A 23,108-nucleotide genomic window follows, 5' to 3' on the forward strand; every position below is an offset into this window, starting at 1 on the left:
AAGTACCTTGGATGCATCATGCGCCAAACAAAAAGGGTTGCAGGGAAGGTGATGCGTCGATTCCTCACACACAGGGAAGGTGATGCGTTGGTTCCTTGCTCCGGGGGGAGGTAATGCGTCGGTTCCTTACCGGAGAGGACGTGAAGTGTCGGTTTCCTACTTCATCCCCCTGCGATGGGACAGACCTGGCGGGGCCAGCACTGCTGAGTGGCAGCAGCAGCGAGTTGTACATTTGAAAATGCGCATGTCTGTTGAGCCGGATGTCTTGGAGTGGCCAGCCAGACATGCGCATTTTAAAGTTCTCTAACCTAGTTGTCTTAGACAGCTGGGTTAGAGAAAGCGCAAACCTCCAGTGCTCTTAGGAGTGCTGAGAGAGCCTGCTCTATCCAATCATGGCACTGCTATCATGCAGTGAAAGCAGCACCAGGATTGGCTAGTGCATTTTCTTGCATCAGGAGCCTCCTGGAAGGCATCCGAGGGAAGAGGGTCTCGTGCTTCGGAGGTAAGTGAATTTTTTTTGTGTGTGTACCCCCCACTCTACCACCCTTGTTAGAAGCTAGCAGTCACTGATCACGACATGAGGCAGGCTGCAAAGCTTTATTTTGTATCGGTGGGGTGTATAAGTGCCTCACAAGCAGAACTCAGCACAGGCCCTTCAACTACCAGGCCCACCTCTTCCTCTCACATGGTAACAAATATGTAGAAGGTGGCAGAACTGAATTTATTCGATCAGGAATTTTGTAACAGGGTATAACCTTTGGAGGCCTGTTTTTGTAGACCCGGGCCGACATAGACTCCTCTGTCACTTTCTATAGCTCCCTATGGTTAACTGGAGAAAGAGATATAATGGTTCAAATAGCAGAGTAGTAAAACGTTTTTGTGGTATATGAAACTTTCTTTTGGGGAAAATTCAAGTTGCTCATCCCCCACACACCATGTAAACATATTAAAATAAGGTTAAAACATAATTCATTGTTTCCTTTTTTCCCCCCGAGTCATGCTTTTTTGTTGCTGTTACAAAACAGAGGATAGAGGAACAGCCTGGGATAAGATCAACATTCATGGGACAAAACCTGATATGCATTATAAAAGGGACTCCTTTAACATCCCAATAGCATTTAGTTAAGTGGAGAAGCAAAACAACTATCTTAATAATAATGTGTTAAAATAAGGGGCTACTTAGGAATAATAGATAAGTAACAGTGCCTAAAATGGCTTAGTACTAACCCTCGTACTTAGAGAACTTTTAGTAGATACATTATTCCAGCAGACAAGCTTTGACTTTACAAAGGCAGTGCTTCTAAATCCTTCCTAGGTAAGTATGCCATCGAATACAGGGTAGTGAATGTTAACACTCTGAATAATTGAACTTCTGTTTCAGCACATATCAGAATTACTTGTGTGGTAAGTACTACAGCCACTGCAATTTCCTATGGTGAATTTATTTCAGCACGTCAAACCTGCCAACATTTACTGGGGAAACAATGGCTGGTAAATAACTGGACATATTTATTTTGGTGCAAAAAGCATGAAATCCACCTTATATCTTTTTTGGTTACTACCAGACTTTGGTGCTAATTATCTCACAAGTACATTCTGATCCCTGTGGTGTCAGATCTGATTGGGCGCAATAAATCTTGCATCCTTCTCCAGGGCAACCGTAATAGGCGCCTAAGATTGTATTTCACGCTGACACTGTAACTCCACCCCATATTTATCGAGGATCCCCAGGTTGTCAGCCTATAGCAATATGCTGCTCGAACTGAAGCCAATGTTTGGGCCAGCTATGTAGGATTCGAACACACCTCATAGATCAGAAAGAAACAGTGCAAAAATGCAGGGTGACAAGCAGTGCTTAACTTGGGCTGGTGGTTTCCCGTGGTCATCACCGATACTGAATTGTCAACACCGGCACTTACAACAGATGCCACATAGTGGCGCAGTTTGTGTAAATTGACGATGATGAGACAAACTGTTTTTTTCTTATTCAACATACATTAAAACCAACTAATGACTGCTGTTCAAGCTAATTCTTACAGTTTTGGGGACCTCAAACAGTCCCCCTTGTCATATTCCAGAAGCATGATGGTTAGTAGTTGTGTAGGGACTGTCATTGGCAGCGCATGCAGTGACAATGGGTAGTGTAAGCTGCAGTGGCCTTCTGATGAGGACAAATTAAGCACTGACAGGACTTAACTTGTAAAGGAATTTATTCTGGGGCCCAACATTTTGCTCAGAAGCCCCCACTATCAAATGTCGGTGCTATCAAAAGGTTGCTCTGTCTTTTTAAGTTTGATTTTATTGAAGAAATAAAGAAAAGGAGAAAAGGGGGGGAGGAGGAGAGGGGAGGAGGAAAAAACAGGAAATGAATCTAACAATAAAATACATCGTAAAAGAAAGTATTAGCAAATGTAAAAAATATAAAATGAATAATCATTACATTAAACTCTCAAAAACAGCATGCATAATGAGCATGTAAAATGTAGGAACATAACATATGTAAATGAATTAGAGTTACAGTATAGTACAATGACATGTAAGGGTTAACAGAAAGGCAATAATAAAGTCATGGTGGTTTGCGTACCTCAACTACGTCAGGATCCGGAGAGGTGCGCACTGGAGCAGTGGAGGAAAGATGTTACCAAAGGGAGCCAAATCATATCACGTGAAATTGCCAGGGAGATGGGAGATACATAGTTGGTATCCAGTCGTTGATGGAAACAGACTGCATTCCACCAAGATTGGAAGGAGACATTTGTAGCTTGCTTCCAATTAGAAGTGATGTTGTGGAATGCAACAGCAATTAAATGTCAAGTAGGAGGTAATGGCGTGAAGATTGGGAGAGGTAAGGTGAGAGTGAACCTAGAAAAATTTGAGAAGGGGAGAAAGGAATCTGAAACTGTAAAATATTTTGTATTTGAGTCCAGACACAATTCCAAACCTTGGAAATAGGAGGACAATCAAACAACATGTGTTTAAGGTCTGCAGAAGTGCAGGAGCATGACCAACAAGTAGAGGGAGTATCAGATGAAAAATGTGATAACATATGTGGGGTAAAAAGAGTTCTGTTAAAAAGGTTGCTCTGTCTTGATTCAACATCATGTCTTTTCCATCCATCACCAGACACACCTTGCCCTTTTATCTCAACCTATCAGTATCCTTTTCAACCCTGCTTTCTTTCTTTGCCTCTGATTTTTTCCATCTTTCTCTTCCTCCTTTTCCCCCTTTTTGTGTTTTACTCTTACTTCTCTGGGTCAAAGTCTGATGAGGAAAAATCAGTGCTAGTCGCCAAAACTGAGTGCCGGTCCCACCTGCAACCACTGGTTCAAAAAAAGCACTGGTTAAGCAACAGGATTCTTATATGTCCCTCTTTTTAAAGATAGTTTTTAACCTGGAGCCTCTCCAGGAAGCTGACAGAAGGGTAGTACAGACAACAAATTGAAATGATGGACTTTAAATTTCCCTACTGACTGCAATTGGGCTTTTTTGCATGACATAATTAACTGCAAAGTCATTTATTAATATGCTAACATAAATGAGTGGACAATTGTGACTCACTTTATTTCTGTTATTCTTGTTCCAAACATTTCCGGGAACACTCCATTATCTAACCTCCTGGATGCCATACAATTTAAATATATTTACTATGAATTTATGAATCAGTTATTTGAGGGTTCATTCATATTTTTGGTTAAGTTGGGTAGTGTTCTGCTCCTCTCATATACTGTATTATCCCACTTCTCCCACTATTCCTTTTCAACCCTGGGTCAGGAAAAGGAACGGGGGCCTGATATAACACTTACATTTTTAAAAAAATATGGATATTATGAGTTGGCAGACACGCCAAGAGCGTAAAGTGTTTTGATGTTTATCAAATTGGAAAAAAAATGGAAATGACTTAAAACCAGCCGTCGATTTCCGTGCATTGGCCCTTGCCATTAAAGGCCCTTGTTATGAGTTGCCTGATAATTTTAGATCAGAAATTACCGGGTTCACAAACTCTGGATCTGGACTAAAGGTGATTCTGCAGCAGGAGAATCCAGAGGAGACATGGTGGTAGGGCATGGGCTGAGGGGAGGAGCCTGGCTGTTCCCTGAAAAAATAACATCGGATGCGAATGTGTAGATAAAACAAGTGAAATTCATATTTGACAATACACATTGTGTTAAAACTTCTGTGTTTTTCACCCCCTTTGCAATTATTCTTTTGAAGTGTTTTTGTGTGGAATAAAACATCGCAACTTGAAGGAGATGTGGTGGGGAGTGGTGAAACAATACAAACAGTAGCAATTCAAAGCGCATGCGCTGGAAATAGTGGCGCTGGGGTGGTGCTACAGCACGACCAAAATAGCCATGCTGGAGGTCAGAAGGTGAAGGGAACTGTAGACGACATTAAATGTTGGTTTTATCTGGTAACTTTTGTTGTACTTCAAAGACAGAGGTCAAATGTCAGGCAATAAGGTCTGGCAAATGGCTGTTTTTCTTTTAACTGGGAGATTGGTGTTTGCTGACTCAACTTCAAAGCCAGATGCTTTTGTCAAGCGAATTTTTGGTAATCTTTCAGGGGTACAGTAGATATACTTTTTCTACCACATATTAAATGTAAACCTGCAAATGAAATGTACTAATGTTTCAGACTATATCAGCAGTTCGGAAAGCACAAATGAAGCAACATTTCCATGTAATTCCAAAGTATAATGGAAACCAAGATTTTAATGGAGCAAAATAAGTAAAGATAGGCATATTTACTGAAACACGATTTACTGTTATCACTTGTGAGCTCTTAATCGGTAAAAAAAGGTATCTTACCAAATCTAGTGACAAATTCAATAGAAAATGAGCTGTTTGTAAGTGACAGTGCACTACCACACAATGCTTTAGTAATATGTTTGCAACAGTGTTCTTGACAAAACACCACCATTGTAACCATACCATGCATTTGCCAATGCCCTGCTGAATATATTTGTTACACTTGTTATTTATGTGTGACTCTTGAAATGTTCCCTATGACTTCAGTGATGTAACATTGATGGCAGCAACCCCACTCTGAAAATTGTTCCTGCACCACTGATTTAAATGCCTTTACATTAGAAATAGGCCCAACCATCATTTAACATTTTTTGTTGTTGTTCATAACTGATTTTGTAACTCTTTTTCATTTTTGTTTCATGCCTGCCCCATCACAGGGCAAGACCTTTAATAAATACATCTTTGTAGTTATAACTTGTAGCCACAGAAGGCCTAACTCACAAGGATTTTGCCTTAGACTGATTTACGTATTTATTACTGTTTTACTCCTGGATTACTTTTGGAAATAAGGAGTAAGGCAGACTTATTGCATGAGAAAGCTTGAGCAAAATCTTTGTTGTCAATCGCACCCATATTTCTAATGTTTCTTACCTCCACAAAATTTAACCAGCTGGGATTTTAGCTAACGCAGCTTCCCCCCACAATACAACAATTCTAGCATACCGTTCTTTGGCAAGAAAAAATACATTTTCAAGGCTTTATTTCAGAATATCTTACTATTTTTTGAACTGTTCTTAAAACTTTGCAACGTTTGAAGTTGTCGAAGTTTAAAAAATAGTCACAATTTTGCCTAAAGCCAATTAGTAGGTTTGGCACGCCACAAGTACACTACTCTGATTCTTGCTGAACAGTTAACTGTGGATGCTTCTTTATTTCAGAATCAGTGTCAGGAAAAGTAGACAGTGTGCCCAGAACAATGTTCACATCAAGCATCTGCGCACCTTTCAGTAGGTATCAATGGCTACATGTATATCAGCCAACAAATCCAAATGCTCTGGAGTAGTTGCTATGCCATAGCTTTGGTGCAAGGACTAAAAAAGTGAGAAGGATATTAAAGGACCATGCTAAACACCATATATAGAATTAGTTGAAGGGTTCCTGGATTGAGGAGGATATCTTTAACCACATGCGCGCTGCTCTTATTCTGCTGCTGTGCTTGCTTTTTAAAAAACCCATTGTTCATGACGAGCTGGGCTCGTCATCAGTGTTTGAGGAGGCTACACCATGACGAGCCCAGCTCGTCATCAGCCTCGAAGGGGTTAATGTACTAGATTTGCTGGGAGTAGCCTAGCAGGAGCTAGGAATGGATACATGAAATATGTCCTGCTTTTACAGGGTGAGAGACCATCTGTACCACCTCCCAGCTGATCCCAGCCCAGCCGTTTACGAAGGAAGCATGGATCGAATATATATATATGGAGCCTTGATGGGTGCATGAGACATAGAGAGAATAGCTTGAAAGTGTAAACATTCCAGGAGAAATTCAGAAACAGTCAGAAATGTTATTTGAGTGGCCCTCAAGGTCAGCCCCTTAGATGATCAATTTAGATAAGAAATATTGAAAATTAGCTTTGTCTACTAAATGCTAAGGTAGGCTTTGTCTATTGAATGCTTATATTACAAAGGTTGGCTCAGTATTCTGCTACTAATCCTATACTGCTCCTATACTACTTACATTAACTACTTTAGGATCAATTCACAAGGAGAGACATATATTTTGTCATGTACAATTGTTTTTTGTGTTGAGGAGATTTCCAGCTTCTTTGCAATTCATATAAACCGTCAGGAGTATGACTATGGAAATGCAACTATCACACCTAAAGACAGTATTACTATACATGAACCTGCACCAACCATACAGTTTCAAACGTATACATTTAGGGGCTGATTATGATGCGTTAGGAAACAACTCCGACTGTCGATCGGAGCCATTTCCTAATGCATTGTAATCAGTCAGTCGGATTCTCTTCAGATCAACCCTTTTTGATGGTGCCGGTCGGAAAGGAATCCGACCGATCATTCCGACTGGCCTCTGACCAGTTGCAATGCCCTCAGTAATCCCAAGGGCATCTCTTTCTGCCCGAGGGATTACAATGTTGGATTCTGACAGCCTTCCTGTGCCAGCCTTTCTGATGCAGAAAGGCTGTCGGAGGTCAATTTTGGGAGCCCCTAGCAAGGCCATCATGGGTGCACAGCCTCCGGTTGTGTGGCTGAGGGTGATCCCTGCACCCCATGGCGGTGTGCACGGATGAACTGCACCTCTTTGTTTTACAATGAGAACATGCATTCTGGTCGGAATGCATGCTCCTATTGTAGAGCATAGGAGTGTGACCGAACACTGTTTGGTCGCATCCTAATTTGTCGGTCGGGACCTCAGACAGGAGGCTGGGCGGTCCCACGACTGAAGCGATGGCGGGCAGACTTAAGTTTGCATAACATTTAATTAGGCCCTAACTGCGTTCAGTGCATTTGGCATGCAATATACTTTTTTTTGTTTCTTTACGAAAAAAATATGTACCTCACTCACAAGCTCCTTCCTTCACCCTTTGCACCCGGAAAAAAAATAATCATTGATTGGGCACATCTTAACTGGACCTGCAAAAGATTTGTGAATATTTGCAATGTTGCAAATTTGTAATTGTTGAAGGACCTTGACTTGCATTCCACCCTGAAACACCCACAACCTGCCACAGTGGTGAGAAAGACTAATAAACAGTGTTGGATTGGGATAAAAAATTGGCCCGGGCTCGCTAAAAAAAATTGGCCCACATTTGCATATTGCCTTTCCGCAAAGCACTGTTTTGCCGAAGTTTTATAAAAAAGAAGTGGGGGGGTCTCTGACAATGGTATGTTTTCTTACCTTTACTTAGATAAAATAAATGCACAGATTAGTTCACACTGTTGAAACACACTTGAAAACAAGTGAGGCATCTTCAGCTCAGGCCCCCTGCCCCGCTCAGTATGCATACTTTAATGGGCCAGCCCAGCGAGAGAAAGGGAGTGACACCTCTGCCCATTGGTAAAAGGGAGGTAGTGGACACCCATCTGCCTCCAGAAAGGCCACTCATGCACCCACTGGGCCGCTGGTGGCATCCGAACAACAAAGACACCAACCAAACCGCCCCCAGACTGCCTAAAAACTCAGATAATGGCTCGCGGCCATTGCTTGAGTGCCCACCTTACTAATCCAACCCTGCTAATAAATAATATTACTTGATATTGAGATAATTTTAAGTCTGAGTAAATCACAACTTTAAATTCAAGTGCGGACATAAAACAGTTGCGGACAGTTAACTCATTAAGAAATATATATTGTTGTGTTATTGTTCTAAATCAGGTGAGATTGTGATGTACACCAGTACAAAATCACGTGGGGGCAGATGGTGTCAAAGTGGTGGCTAGTGGGGGTTAGTATAAGCGAGTAAGAAGGCTCTTTCTTTGCAATGGGCACTGATCACTAACTCTTGTATTGCAGTGTCTCTCAATGGATTATTGTGGGTGCAGGTGCACGTTTGGTGACAACCATCTGGGGGTGGGTAATCACCCAAAATAATTTTTACGTTGGGAAAAATGAATTTGCTTCAAAATACATAACTAAAAAGACTTCCTGTGTGGATCCTTTCATAAAAGATGTGCAATGCCCTAAAGAGTGTCACAACTTAATTGGAGGAAAGCCATAACTAGCCCTGCTGTCCAAAAGTGGTAGTACTGTGTATCCAGAAGTCAGCAGGTGTCATTCGCTCCCTCAGAAGTATCTGTCCTCAAATATGTTATCTCACTGAGTATATCTGTGAGTGTATATATAGGTGCCTGTGCATACCTGTGTGTGTTTGAGTTTATGTGTTTGTGTCTTTGAGTATATCTGTTGTATCTGTGTTTGTCTGTGCTTGTGTGTGCCTTTATATATCTGTATGTGTATGGCTGTGTGTTTATGCGTCTGTGCTTGTGGAAGCACATGATCCTCCGGGTGCCAATTCGATTATTAGGAAGCAGGTGTCCCATGTATTGTGGAAAGGGCTTAGACTTAATATAGCTTCTCTTCTTAAATTTGGTCACCTCAGATTAACATTGATAACCAGTCTGCTCAGTTGCAAGGCAACACAAATAATGGAAACTCTGGTCAGAGCATGCTCATTTCCATTCCACATCTTCTGACAGAACTAGGGTAGGGAAACTTCAGGAATTATTAGGACAAAGGGGTCAGCATGCAGGGGAATCTCAGGCACGTCATGTGAGAAACAACACGCAATTGCATGGTGAGGGAGAAACCTCCTACATTCAGTTATTATGTGAGATGAAGATTCATTAATTGGTTTTCCAGGCTACTATGGTGCTCTGAGACATGAGAACCAGATATTGTATGATGCACCACGTTATTGTAAGAGGGACAATTGATTGAATGTTGAAGCTTGTGTCTAGGGTACTGCATGCCAACAATATCTGCTTTTTAGGCTTCCCTAGACATAAACACATTACAGATTATATCACAGTATGCTAATTTATTGTTTTTTTCAGATTTCCGATTTTGGTTTATCCAAATTTAAGGAGCACTCGACCCGTATGGAATATATTGAGAAATCGGCACTAAGAGGCACACTGAGTTACATTCCTCCTGAAATGTTCCTGCAGAGCACCAGGACACCAAGCACTAAGCATGATATTTACAGGTAAGGGCTGTGAGGGAGTATGAAATGAGTTATTTTTTCAAAGCGCCCTCAATGAGCTGAACTCCCTTTAGATACCCGCATGGTGAATTAAGAGTCTACCTACCCCAGCAGTATACGCAGATTTATCTCTATACCGTCACAATCTTCTCTAAGAGGGCTGGTCCACCAACAATCATTGACTTTGCCTTGACAAAGACCCTATAAACATGTTTTGGTATTGAAACATCGTCTTAACTTGTTTTGGTTTGCCCATTTTCGTAAAACTGATACTAAAGCAGTAATTCAGAGTCATTGGGCCAGTTTCTGCATTAACTAGAATTAGCACAGCCAAATCATTCATCTTTAGATGCATTTGATTTCATTGTGGATATTATTTACATGTTTTTTAAATGATCACAGCACCATCTCTTCACTCTCTTATGCGCTATCATGTATTTATTTTTGTACAAATACAATAGTGTATTGTACTAATTACAATTTATTGGTTGCTTTCCTATATAACATTCTGTTTCCCCAGCAGCTACAGTTACATCTGAATAAGAATGATGTTTACAGCAATTGTGAATTCTTTGCAGATAATTCCTGATCCATGATACATGATCCATTGTAGTTGTTACGCACTTCTATCTTGAAAATATCTGTTCACAAGTTCTGACGGACTACTTCTCTTTTCTATAGATTCACTGAAATACAGAAGTATCCCTTTTTCTAATAGAGTTAGTCAGGGAAAAGCAAGATTCATGGCCTAGATAAAAGCCGCTTTTTACAAAACAACTGTATTCAAGGCATCTTCCCTTGTGTCCTCCTCCTGAAGCATTGCTAGCTCACTGCTTATATCTCTTTCTTCTGAGCCCATGTTTAGTGTAGGCAACCTCATCAGTGTCCTCAAGTTAAATGGTTCCATCTCTGTCTCTGACTACTACCTACAGATTTGCTCCTTTCAGGAATGCTGGTATCTCAGAATCGCCTGATTGAGTACAAGCTCTCACATGTTCTTTCTGGTCCTCTAGTCACAGTATGGAAATCACTCCACACCTCCCAAATTCAGCATTAGTAGAATCTTACTTCTCCTATTGATATAACTTTGTCTCCAATTTGGCAGCAACTCCTTCAACATGCACAGCCTTCTTCTGCACACCCACAATTGTTCATCTCCATGTTGTCCATTTTTTTCTTTAATTCCTTAATTTTCTTCTCTGTCAAACTGCCCACGCACCTGCTTCATTGTAGCAAGGAAATGTCTCCCATCCTTTGTAAAACCTTCTTCTCCATCCTCCCCTTCATGCTGCACATCTATCTACGAATACCACCTTTTCTGAAAAGAAATTCTCTGAAGGTAGAAACACACTCTTATGGTGCATTGACCTGAGCCTAAGGCCCCTGATGCTGTCTGTTTATGCTGTTTGTCAATATCACTCATGCAATCACACTGGGGCAGAGATTGTCCACAAAGTCCCATACAAGGACAAGGGGCAGTGATGGTTTGGTTTCGTGCAAATGCTCCAGCAGTGACAAATTCAGTTGTCTCAGCCATGCTCATTTGAAGCCTCATCATGTCAAAAAAATCCTTCAGAATTGGGGCCTTGGCAGTGAACGCTATGTGGAATTATTATTGGGAAACAGAACTGTTCAAAGAACCTTCTGTTTGCTAACTTTACAATAAGCGCTATTTGAATTGCTGGGGTACTTATGCATTGACTTCTTTACTTAATATTTCATATGGTTACATGCCATGCAATTTATGTTTCAAGCTGATCTCATAAATGTCTCATTAATGTATGTGCCTTCCCTATTTACATTTTTTTTAATGATTTTTGATATTCTGTTATTGCTCATACCCTATGTCAAGCCACTTGCTTCGGCATTAATACTCTCTCTGTTTCTCCAACTTTAATTAGATTGTCTGTCTGTTTCACACACACAAACACTTTACTTAGATTGCCTCTCCCTCAATAACTTATCCTAGGGATGCTCTCTAACATAAGATCTTTACATAGATTTTCAATTTTTTTGTTGTAAAAATATTATTATAGATTATGTTCCATTCTCCTGAGTACTTTATATAGAAGCTTTGTCGCAATTACTTTACTTATCCGTACTTAGATTGTCTCAATTTCTCATAAGAGCTAAGAACTTAAATTCATTTTTTACTGCTCTCTATGTGTCTGATACTCATAATATCTCTTTAACTCTCACTCTCTAGTAAGAAATTTATTTCGATAGTCTTTCTCTCGGTATTTTGCACAAACATTACACAGAGGTCCTTTCCCTCTAAATGTCTTTAACTAGAATATCTCTTGCTAATTTTTTCAAAGAGCTTTATTAGTGTCTCTATCTCAAGAATAATACTTACATTGTCTTTCACTTTCTCTAGCTTGCTTACTCCAGCTCTGTTTATCTCCAACTGCTTCTCTCTCACAAGAACGTTATTCCGATAATTTCTCTATCAAGACTTTTGACTCACCCTCTCTCTCTTTTGCTCTCCTTTCCCTTTTAAAATTGTATTTTATTTGTTCATTTTTTATTGTCCTGACAATTTACAAATGATTAATTACTGCAAAATGTAGCCTAATCAGCTTTAACAGAGATGAAACATGCCACAGACAATAACTCTCTTACTGATTACACAATAACTTCTAGATATGCATCTGTGTAATAACACAGAGTTTAACACTTTGGCCCTTATTTACAGTCCAAAGGATGGGATACTCTTCCACAAATGTGACAGATATTCCATGCAATGTATTACAAATGCACTATATCCTATAATCCTTGTTATACAGCAGAGAGCATATCCATCACATTTTGAAGGTGTCAAACTATGAATCCAGCCCTATGACTTGCAATAATATTGAAATATTAACATATCATAAATTATTTATCATTAGGAAGACATTGAAATCATAAAAAAGACTAAAGTAAGTAGTTTCCCCAACATCCTACCCAAAACAAAAAATATTTGATACCACCAACCACTGAAAATTCCTTGATATTCGTCTACTCATATCTATACCTCTTTCATAGCTATCTCCCCTAATTGTAAAGCCTGCACCATCTTTTAAAAAGAAGAGATCCTCCTTATCCCACTTGTCCCCCCACACCACCTGCAGGTGATTTCTCTCCTGGCCTCTCTTAGATAAACATGACACTATATTTCAACAAGGGATGCCCCTGCTACTTATGTATTTCATGTCTATCTGGTTTTAAATTCTTTTAAGTAGTATTCCTTCTATTAATATAAATAAAAAAATTCCAATGACAACTCTTTCTTTATTTGGCTTTTTTAACAAGTCCTTTTTTTGATGGAATTCTATTCTGCATTTTTATTGAAAGTTAAATTATTTTTTTTAAATAATTTAATTTTACATTTCAAATGATAAAATAACAAACATTTGATTTAATGTAACTTTTTAAGAATAACAACAACCATATATATATATATATATACACACACACACACACGTTTGTGCATGCGTGTGTGGAAGCCACCACTGGGTAGGTATAGTTAGGGCCATGTTTTCATAGGAAATTGATTTTTGGGTGTGCTAGTAACTTTTGTGTTGTTTGACAGTTGTTATTCTTTCCTGATAGACATGATGTAAGTTTTGATAATTTTATTTCTTTTTGCAGCTTTGGTCTGGTAATTTGGGAGGTCCTTACACAAAAGAAACCATATTCAGGTAAAGGAATTTTGTTCAGTAAGGTAGTTGTTCTGATAATGTAGCCAAAAGGGATTTATCGCTGTTGAATAAGAGAACTGTGTGTAAATTTCCTTAAGGCAACTCATCCTCTTGTCTTATAACCTTGAAGGTAAGTACATTTTAGCTTATACAATGATATATGTTAATATCACGTTACGTTTCGGAAGAGGTATTAATAAAACTGTGTCTTGTTCGTACTCTGACCTTTTTTGCACTATTTGAATGTTTCTTAGTTTCTTGTATTCTATTGATTGCCCCTTCAATCACATTCTCGTTTGTACCTTCCTAATATGTCTTGGCCAATTCTGCAGTTTTTGTTCTTCATTTTGAAGCATCACCAAGACTTGTTGTTTTGTCATAGTCAATTGAACTGTGCTAAATGGACATTACCACAGATAAATGTCATTGGTAAGTCTGACTCTAAGGGAAGTCAGGCTTACTCGTCTTCTCACAAGAATATACCAATTTGATTAACAGAGACATTTTAAAACTAATTCTGTGCATGTGGATCCTGAGCCCACCAACCCTTGCTACCTTTGAAAGCTCTTGGAGGGGAGAAAGTGTATTTGTCCCCATGTGACTTTTCGGCCTATATGATCGGCCATGTCCGCAAATGTAGACCTTGATAACCATGTACCTCTTGCTCTGTAAAGCTTTCTAAAAAAACTGAATATATGTATTTTCAATATTTTTGTAGGAGTTCAAATAAAGCTTAATCAGGACAGTTTACATAATTCTGTATGAAACATCTAATTCTAAATATTAAACTGGTGCATCATTGCTTCTAAGTGAAAGTTATGCATAAGGATTTAAATATGACTTTACTTCTATTCACTTCATAGAGAAAATCTTGTCTGGGTTTAAGTTGAATAAAGGTATGCACAATTTATTTGTGCAATTTTTACCCTCATTTTTCTCCTGGGAAACCTAGGATTGGATGTCTTGGTGACCATTATGTAATGTTATGCTTTTTGTGAAATAACTTTCAGCTTTAACAGAAATTGACATCATTGTACAGAATTTGCACTCATGGTTTTACCTCACTCTTATGTATTCTCTTCATATGAGTGTACTCTTTCTTGTTCATTTTCTGCACAATAACTCTAATAGGTCATCGCTCTATCTGTGAGCTTTGCAATTCTTCACTTTTTCTAATTTTGACTTATTCACATTTTAGGGATCATTAGCCCAACAACACTGTTTCGCGCTGAATTATGACACCATAGCTTTTCATTCACATCGCGTAATATTTTTGATTTCGACTTTTTGATTTTCTGGATATTTATTCCACACACTGGGGCAACGCAGCTAGTCCCAGTTTTTGAAACAGCGGGACTCGAACCCTGCTTATAGCTCTGAGCATTGATGAGCATACCCCTTTAAAACCGCAAAGGATCTTGGGATAGCTTCTTTCGTACGCTGAAGCGCGGACGGAGCAAATGAGCCCGGACCCGATACTACAGGTAACAGCCCGTTATTGCTCTGCACACACACGGCAGTAAACTTTTTCCTTAAACAACATTTACATTAGATTTCTTTTTTTTCCGCTACAGAACCGAAGGCATAGTTCCTTGATAAAAATACGAAGACAGTATTCTTCATTTTGACATTGAACACAGGTAAGCGATTCAATTTAGTAACGTTACGGATACCTCAGCGTTCACTCAACAGCTACAGAATTACAATCATTATCATTTATCATTTATCATTTGTTATTTTCCAGACGGAACTAACACACGTCTTCACCGACGTATATCGGAACCACACAGAATTACACTCTGGCATATAGCCTTCACACAAGGGTAAGAATACAGTTCATTCCACCCAGTTCGAGGTTAAGGTACATCACTCACTTTCACCTCACTCTTGGTTTAGAGCATGTATACACACCTCATCGTGTTTTTATCATTTTGCACTGAATACCACCCACGAGCATCATCACAAACAATCCCCATGCATTGGGAATTCTACATTTTTTCACAGTCCTTTTCACATGTCTTTCCTTCATCTCTTTTCCCTACTCCATTCCATTTCATTTCTTAGCATGTCTTATTTATCACATGAGTGCAAATTCTAAGTCATCACTTTGTAACAGGTGAAGTTTGTTTTGGGTATGACTATACATACCATTTAGAAGTGACAGTAGTCAACTTTTGTGTTGTAGGCGTCCTGCGGATGAGGATAATGATTGGAGGATTTTGCTGACTTTCATATGCATATTTTGTTCATTTGTTTTCCAATGACGAAGGGTTCACATGTAGGAACCCGAAATGCATTGGGACTTGTTTTTTTCATTTTCTTAATCAGCATTTACCTCATTGTACAGTTGATGATTGATATTTAAAAGACTGTATGTAGTACATTGAACATTTTACTTTGCTGAAATTGTTTATCACCTCCTTTTTTTGTAACAATTAGATTACGTTATTTCAATCATGATATACACAATGAACTAAGCTTTGAATGATTATTGAGTCCATTTGGTTTATTGTTTAAAACCACATTGTAAATAAGGAAGACAACAGTTGGTTGTCCTTGAAGCTGTGCTCCGTGTTCAGTCTCTGGTAATCCAGAGCCCTCTTCATATTGGTGAAATTTAACCCACAAGTTGCAGAAATGACAGGCATCTCCATGGAAGCGCTGCAGCACATTCCATAACAGGAAGGAATGCACCATGTCATACATTTCTTCCCACGCAGAAACGGGGGGTGCAGAAATACAGGGGGCACTCCATATCCCCCTGCATGCACCTTCATGTACAGAGGTGACAGGGAGCCCTTTAAGGGCCTCCTTAGTGTCCTCACGGCCACCCTTTTCATGGTGGGCTCACTGACTTGAAATGAAGAGCAGTGTGGAAACTCTTGATAGCACCACCAGCATATTTCTTCCTCTGACCACTGCTCCTCCTCCACGGGATCACGGATCACAGGTGGTTGCAGCTGTCCCGGGACGGTCACACCGACACACTTGTAATACGGCGGTCCAGTCCACCAGTGCAGAGGTGGTCGCATTACCACCATGGCTATGTTATTATTAGGCCCTGTGCTCTTTTCGGGCATCTTAATCAACTTGTCTAATGTAGCAGTTTAGCTTTACACTAAGTTCTAGAGATTTGAAGGGCATAATCCACAAAGAAAGGCACAAATTGGCACCTTCAGCTTTCCTACCTCGAATGGGGACAGGTTCATGACTTTCTGGCATCCAGAAAGTTTTCTAGAATGGCTCCTAGAAAGCTGACAGTAGAAGGTAGCCAGGTCCTATTCTGAAAAACATGTATAAATCCCTGTTTCACAGAGCTCTTTCTACATGTGCTATTTTATGTATTTTAGAAATATGCCTGGTGAAATTATGTAGCGCTTATGCAATGGCACAATTTTTTTTTTCTCCCAGAGGAAAATATATTACCTCATCTCTATCCTTCTCATCCCAGTCAAAACCATATGAGGCATCTCCACCTCCCGACAGAGATTTTCCGCAGCTCTGTGTGATGCTGCTTTGTGAGATATTGTCTCCTAGCAACATTTAAAACCAAGAACAAGGTTGCATAGTACTTCTGTTTCTCGCATTTCTGCTATGGAGGGGTGTAAGGATATCCAAAAAACAGCATCACACTGAGCTGCAGGATGCAGATAGTGGTGAAATCCTACACATTTCCAGGACTGACTTACAGTCTTTCATTAAGAAGGGAGTATACTCTGCATTGGCAGAGCCTAGAAACAAATGCCTGAAGGAGGTGGCGTATGAGTCTGAAGAAGATCAAAGTGGATTTTATTTTAAGGGGCACAGTTCTGTGATCTCCGTGCCCAAATAAGGCACCCTCTGGTATTGAACATAAGAGCCAGCAGGATGAGGGATTTTATTCCCAATAATGTTTTTCAACTCCAAAGGTTAATACCATTTTGACTTCAATGGCTTCTACCACAAATCTTGTGTCTGAGGATGGAACACTTACGTAAGTAGTGGATAAAAAGGTTGAATCCTCTCGTAAGAGGTCATATGGCGCATCTCATTTTGTGAATCGAGCTAACACTTATGCTGCCTACACTGCGCCGGTCCATCTGAATGATTTCCAGTTCCTCTAAGATTGTATTCAAAGTAGTGGTGATCTGACAATCTTTCTGGCAAATATGGAACTCTTGTCTAAATTCCCCAAGTCCTAAGGTTTTTGGAACTGAGTTAGATGAACTGGTCTAAGAAGCTGCAGAAGAGCATTATTAGAGCTTTTAAACTGGCATCCATTAAGAAGTTGTTTATTTTCAAGCATCTGATATTGACTTACCAATATAAATGTCCCTTTTGAGGCTGGTCCTGGGGTTGGGGGTGAGGCGCGTTTGGGAACAAATCCCAACCAACCAGTGTCACCTCTAAGGACTAACCCCAAAAATGACTGTCTGCAAGTTGGGTGAAGGTTAAGTCATTCCTATCTTCAATTGACAGCCGGTGCCTCTGACCAGTGGGTACGGGAGTCTGTGAAACAGGGTTATCAGATCCGATTTCCCTAACACACATACTAGTTATTTCGTCCTACCACATTATCAAAAGATGATGCCAAATCACAGGCAATGCTCATCGGCATTCAAGTCCTAGTGGAGAAGAAAGCAGTAGTCGCAGTTTCATGGGAACAACAAATGGCGGGTTTCTATGGTGCCTGCTTCTGGTTCTAAAGCCAGACTGGAGCTGGATAACAATACTGGATTTGACAAAGTTAAACAAATATGTTATGTTGAAAACCTTCAAGATGATCACTTTACAGGCAATTATTTATTTGTTTTCTTCCAACAACTATGTGGTCACATGAGACTTTGACGATTCGTATTTTCACATCCTGATTCACTCAACCAGTCAGCAATGCCTGTGATTTTCAGTGGGAGACAAACACTTCCTGTTTCCAGTCCTGCCGTTTGGTCTCTTAACGTCTCCCAGAATCTTCACCAAGGTACTTGGTTCAGTTTTCTGGTGTCTCTTTTTTCTCTTATCTTGAGGATTGGTAGTTGTCTGCTTTGACTTTCCTTAAGGTTCAATAGAATGTCCAACTGGTTTTGAAGGTTCTTCAAGAACTTGGATTGTTTGTATAGCGCGCTACTCACCCGGAGGGTCTCAAGGCACTGGGGGAGGGGGGTCCGCTACTCCTCGAACAGCCAGGTCTTGAGTTGCTTCCTGAAGGAGAGGTGGTCTTGGGTCAGGCGGAGGTGGGTGGGGAGGGAGTTCCACGTCTTGGCCGCCAGGTAGGAGAAGGATCTTCCTCCCATAGTGGCTCTTCGGATGCGGGGGACGGCGGCGAGGGCGTGGCTGGTCGATCGAAGCTGGCTGGTGGGGGTGTAGAAGGTCAGGCAGTCGTTGAGGTATCTTGGGCCTTGGTTGTGGAGAGCTTTGTGTGCGTGGGTGAGGAGTCGGAACGTGATTCTCTTGTTGACGGGGAGCCAGTGCAGGTTTCTCAGGTGTGCAGAGATGTGGCTGTGTCGGGGGATGTCCAGGATGAGGCGTGCTGAGGCGTTCTGAATGCGCTGGAGTCTTTGCTGGAGTTTGGCTGTGGTTTCCGGCGTAGAGGGAGTTGCCGTAGTCTAGTCGGCTGGTGACGAGGGCCTGGGTGACTGTCTTCCTGGTTTCAGTGGGGATCCACCGGAAGATCTTACGTAGCATGCGTAGGATGTTGAAGCATGACGAGGAGACGGCGTTGACTTGTCTGGTCATGGAGAGGGAGGAGTCCAGGATGAAGCCCAGGTTGCGTGCGTGGTATGTTGGTTTGGGTGCGCTGCCCAGGGCAGGGGGCCACCAGGAGTTGTCCCAGGCGGAGGGCGAAGATCCCAGGATGAGGACTTCCGTCTTGTCTGAATTCAGTTTCAGGCGGCTGTTCATCATCCACTCGGCTACGTCTTTCATTCCTTCGTGTAGGTTGGTTTTGGCGGTGGCGGGGTCGTTGGTGAGGGAGAGGATCAGCTGGGTGTCGTCGGCGTAGGAGATGATGTTGAGGTTGTGTTGGCGTGCGATGGCCGCAAGGGGGCTCATGTAGATGTTGAACAGTGTGGGGCTGAGTGAAGATCCTTGTGGTACGCCACAGATGACTTCGGTGGCCTCGGATCTGAACGGGGGGAGGTGGACTCTCTGTGTTCTTCCGGCGAGGATGGAGATGATCCATTCCAGTGCTTTCTCCTGGATTCCGGTGTTGTTGAGGCGCTGCACTAGGGTGCGGTGGCAGACCATGTCGAATGCCGCGGAGAGGTCCAGGAGGATGAGGGCCGCTGTTTCCCCGTTGTCGAGCAGGGTTCGGATGTCGTCAATGGCTGCGATGAGGGTGGTCTCGGTGCTGTGGTTGGCCTGGAAGCCGGACTGCGAGTGGTCGAGGAAACCATTCGTCTTGAGGAAGGCGGCCAGCTGTCTGTTGACGGTCTTCTTGATGACTTTGGCAGGAAAAGGCAGGAGCGAGATGGGGCGGTAGTTTCTGAGGTCGGTGGGGTCCGCTGATGGTTTCTTCAGTAGGGCGCTGAGTTCGGCGTGCTTCCAGCTCTCTGGGAAGGTGGCGGTGTTGAAGGAGGCGTTGATGATGTTCCGCAGATGGGGTGCGATGACGGAGTCGGCCTTGTTGACGTGATGAGGGCAGGGGTCGGTTGGTGATCCGGAGTGGATGGAGTTCATAGTGCGGATGGTGTCTTTGGTGTTGATCGGGGTCCAGGCGCCGAGGGTGGTGGTGGGGGGCGTTGGTGCGGTTGTAGGGTGCGTCAGCTGTGTGCTTGCTGAAACTGTTGTGTATGTCTGCGATCTTGCTGTGGAAGAACGAGGCGAGCGAGTTGCAGAGGTCTTGCGAGGGAGTGATGTTGTTGTTTCCGGCGCTAGGGTTCGAGAGCTCTTTGACGATGTTGAAGAGTTCCTTGCTGTTGTGGGCGTTGTTGTACAGTCGTTCCTTGAGTGTGGTTTTCTTGGTGGCGTGAATCAGCTGGTGATGTTGTCGAGTGGCGAGCTTGAGGGTGGTCATGTTGTCTGTAGTTGGGTCTCTGCGCCAGGCTTTCTCGAGGGCTCGGCAGTTCCTCTTGAAGCTCTTGAGTTCGTCGGTGAACCAGGATGCTTTCTTGGTGCCGGGTCTGGCGGGGGGGTCTTCAGTGGAGCGAGGTCGTCTGCACAGTTGCTGATCCACCTTGTGAGGTTGTTGGCGGCTTGGTTGGGAGCTGGCGGGAGGGTTCTGGCTCAGGGATGTGGCTAGCTGGTCGGCTGTGATCTTGCTCCAGCTTCTGCGGGGGACCTGTTGCGGGTGGTGGTGGAGCGTGGTCCTTCTGAAGCTGAAGTGGACGCAGCTGTGGTCTGTCCAGTGGAGTCCGGTCATGTGGCTGAAGGAGATGTCCTTGCTGGAGGAGAAGACGGGGTCAAGAGTGTGGCCAGCGTAGTGGGTGGGGGTGGTCACCAGTTGCTTGAGTCCGAGGTTGGCAAGGTTGTCCAGCAGGGTGGTGGTGTTGCGGTCGTTGTTGTTCTCCAGGTGGAAGTTGAGGTCTCCGAGGAGGATGTAGTCAGCGGAGGGGAGGGCGTGCAGGCTGATGAAGTCGGCGATGTCTTCACTGAATTGTGTGCGTGGTCCCGGTGGTCTGTAGATGAGGGTGCCTCTGAGGGTGGTCTTGGGGTCGGTGTGGATCTGGAAGTGCAGGTGTTCGGCGGCTGTGAGGGTGTCGTCGGAGTTGGTCGTGATGCGGATGGTTTTCTTGTGGACGATGGCGATGCCTCCTCCCGTCTGGTTGACGCGGTCCCTCTGGGTGATCTTGTATCCGTCTGGGATGGCGATGTCGGGTGCTGAGGAGGCGTTCATCCATGTTTCGGTGAGGAAGGCGACGTCTGGAGCTGTGGTGTCGTGGAGGTTCCAGAGTTCTATGGCGTGCCTATGGACGAAGCGAGTGTTGAGCAGGATGCACTTCAGGTGGTTGCTACTGGTGCTCGTCTTGGCGTGTGCGGTGCAGGTCCGGATGCAGGAGAACTTGCAGGATTGGCAGGTGAAGGGTCCGTGGGTGCGTCCTGGGGTGGCTCGGTGGCAGCCAGGGATCCAGCCGGTGTTGAGTGCAATGAGCGTGGCGGCGTTGTACGTCCGGCGGGTGGGATGGCATCTGCGGGGGCCAGGGGGTCTGGCGCTGGGCGCGGTCCAGGCGCGGACGGCCGCAGACGGGCTTACCTTTGGTGTGCCTTCGGCGCACCATTGGCGCACCCGCTGCGCGTGAACGCTGTGCGTACGCGTGGACTCCCCCATAAATGGCGTAGTGGGGGGCGGAGCGAGGGAGGAGCAGCTGGGAGGCGGGAGCGGGTTGGCGAATGGGAAGGGAAGAGGACTTACGAGGGAAGGGGGCGGGGCTGCAGGGGAGCAGCGGCAGGGAGCGGGGAGCGGGGTGCGACGGCAGAAAGGCGGGAAACACAGCGGCAGTCCAGGGTCACTACACGGGAGGAAAACAACAGTCACAGAAGGAAGCTGAGAAAGGCACAACAGAAAATACCACAACAGTCAGAGGAAAAGCAGGAGGAGACACACGGCGGGTGGAGCGACCGTCTCCTACGATGTCAGGTCAGGTCACCGCTCCCCATCGCGTGGAGGCGCCTTAAGTGTCCAGTGGGAGGGAGGAGCAGCTGGGAGGCGGGAGCGGGGTGGCGAATGGGAAGGGAAGAGGACTTACGAGGGAAGGGGGCGGGCCACAGGGGAGCAGCGGCAGGGAGCGGGGAGCGGGGTGCGATGGCAGAAAGGCGGGAAACACGGCGGCAGTGCAGGGTCACTACACGGGAGGAAAACAACAGTCACAGAAGGAAGCTGAGAAAGGCACAACAGAAAATACCACAACAGTCAGAGGAAAAGCAGAGAGGCACAGGGGCTGATAGTACAACAGCAGTACTATCAGAGACGGGCACAGGGGAAATAGCACAACAGCACAAAAGCAGGTAGAGGCACAGGGGTCACGCCTTCAGGAGCGGCGGCGAGTGGAGGGAGCAGGGAGACCGGGTCAACTCAAGGAGGAGACATGCGGCGGGTGGAGCGACCGTCTCTGATGATGTCCGGTCAGGTCACCCAGATCAGAATACCATGCTTGCTTGCAACTTTCTCCCTCCCCAGAGGATTGTTGCTCTTCATTCCTCATTTTCCACATAAAACCATTGTTGAACTGTGCCCCCAGTTAATGGTCCCCGAGCACATGCAATTATGAGATGTTGATTCCTGTCACTCCCCAAATGTGTCAGTCCCTTCAATGGTGGTTGGTGTCGGACAGTTTCGCAAAGGGAGTTCCTTTTCAATTGCCTTTTCATTTACGACTCAATACGGCTACCAGCCTCTGGGGTTGGGGTGCTACTCGGGGGGATCTAGTAGTAAAGAGTCCTTAGTCTTGGAAGGAGCGTCATACTTCTTGCAATTGGAGGGAGTTATTTCTCAGTTGACCTTTGCCAGTTAGTTACACTTTACCTCAATATGATTACAGGACAGATCTTCACTTGGGCAGAGGCTCACCTTCTAGCTCTAGGACAGTGTACTTTCAAGGACACTTGAAATGTCGAGTGGACAGTCTCAGCAGCTATCTACCTTCTTCAGTAAATTACCACCTGTCTGTCAAGGGGTTCAACCACATTTGTCTCCTATTTGGAAACATGTTTGCGTCTCATCTGGAAGAACTGCTCCTGATCTTCTGCTCAGCATTTCCAACTCCTTAAATGTGGGCAGTCAATGCTCTCTTGATCACCTGGCCTCTAGATCTCTTGTATGCCTTCACACCGGTTCCATTCCTCCTAGAGGTGCTTCAGAAGATTAAGGAGCAGAAGATTCATGTGTTGCCCCTTTTAAGACACGTTGCTCATGGTTTTGTCTTCTGATGGCAATGTTGAAGAGTTCCTTCAGCCATGTCTCCCTTCAACATCCTCCTCTGCAGTACCCACACTAACCTGTCCTGCAACTTCAGAAGTTGCAATTGACGGCTTGGTTATTG

General features: G+C 43.5%; 1 protein-coding gene across 1 annotated transcript in view; it reads left to right on the forward strand.

The window, feature by feature from the left end:
* ANKK1 (ankyrin repeat and kinase domain containing 1) overlaps positions 1-23,108 on the forward strand; it is a 262,862-nt gene that overhangs the window by 153,461 nt on the left and 86,293 nt on the right. The window contains exons 3-4 of the mRNA XM_086957376.1: positions 9,324-9,475; positions 13,106-13,155. Of these exons, the coding sequence (XP_086813502.1) occupies positions 9,324-9,475; positions 13,106-13,155 (202 nt within the window). The remainder of the gene's footprint in view (positions 1-9,323; positions 9,476-13,105; positions 13,156-23,108) is intronic.

The sequence above is a fragment of the Lissotriton vulgaris genome, chromosome 2_1, assembly GCF_964263255.1.
Source record: "Lissotriton vulgaris chromosome 2_1, aLisVul1.2, whole genome shotgun sequence".
NCBI classification, from domain to species: Eukaryota; Metazoa; Chordata; class Amphibia; order Caudata; family Salamandridae; genus Lissotriton; species Lissotriton vulgaris.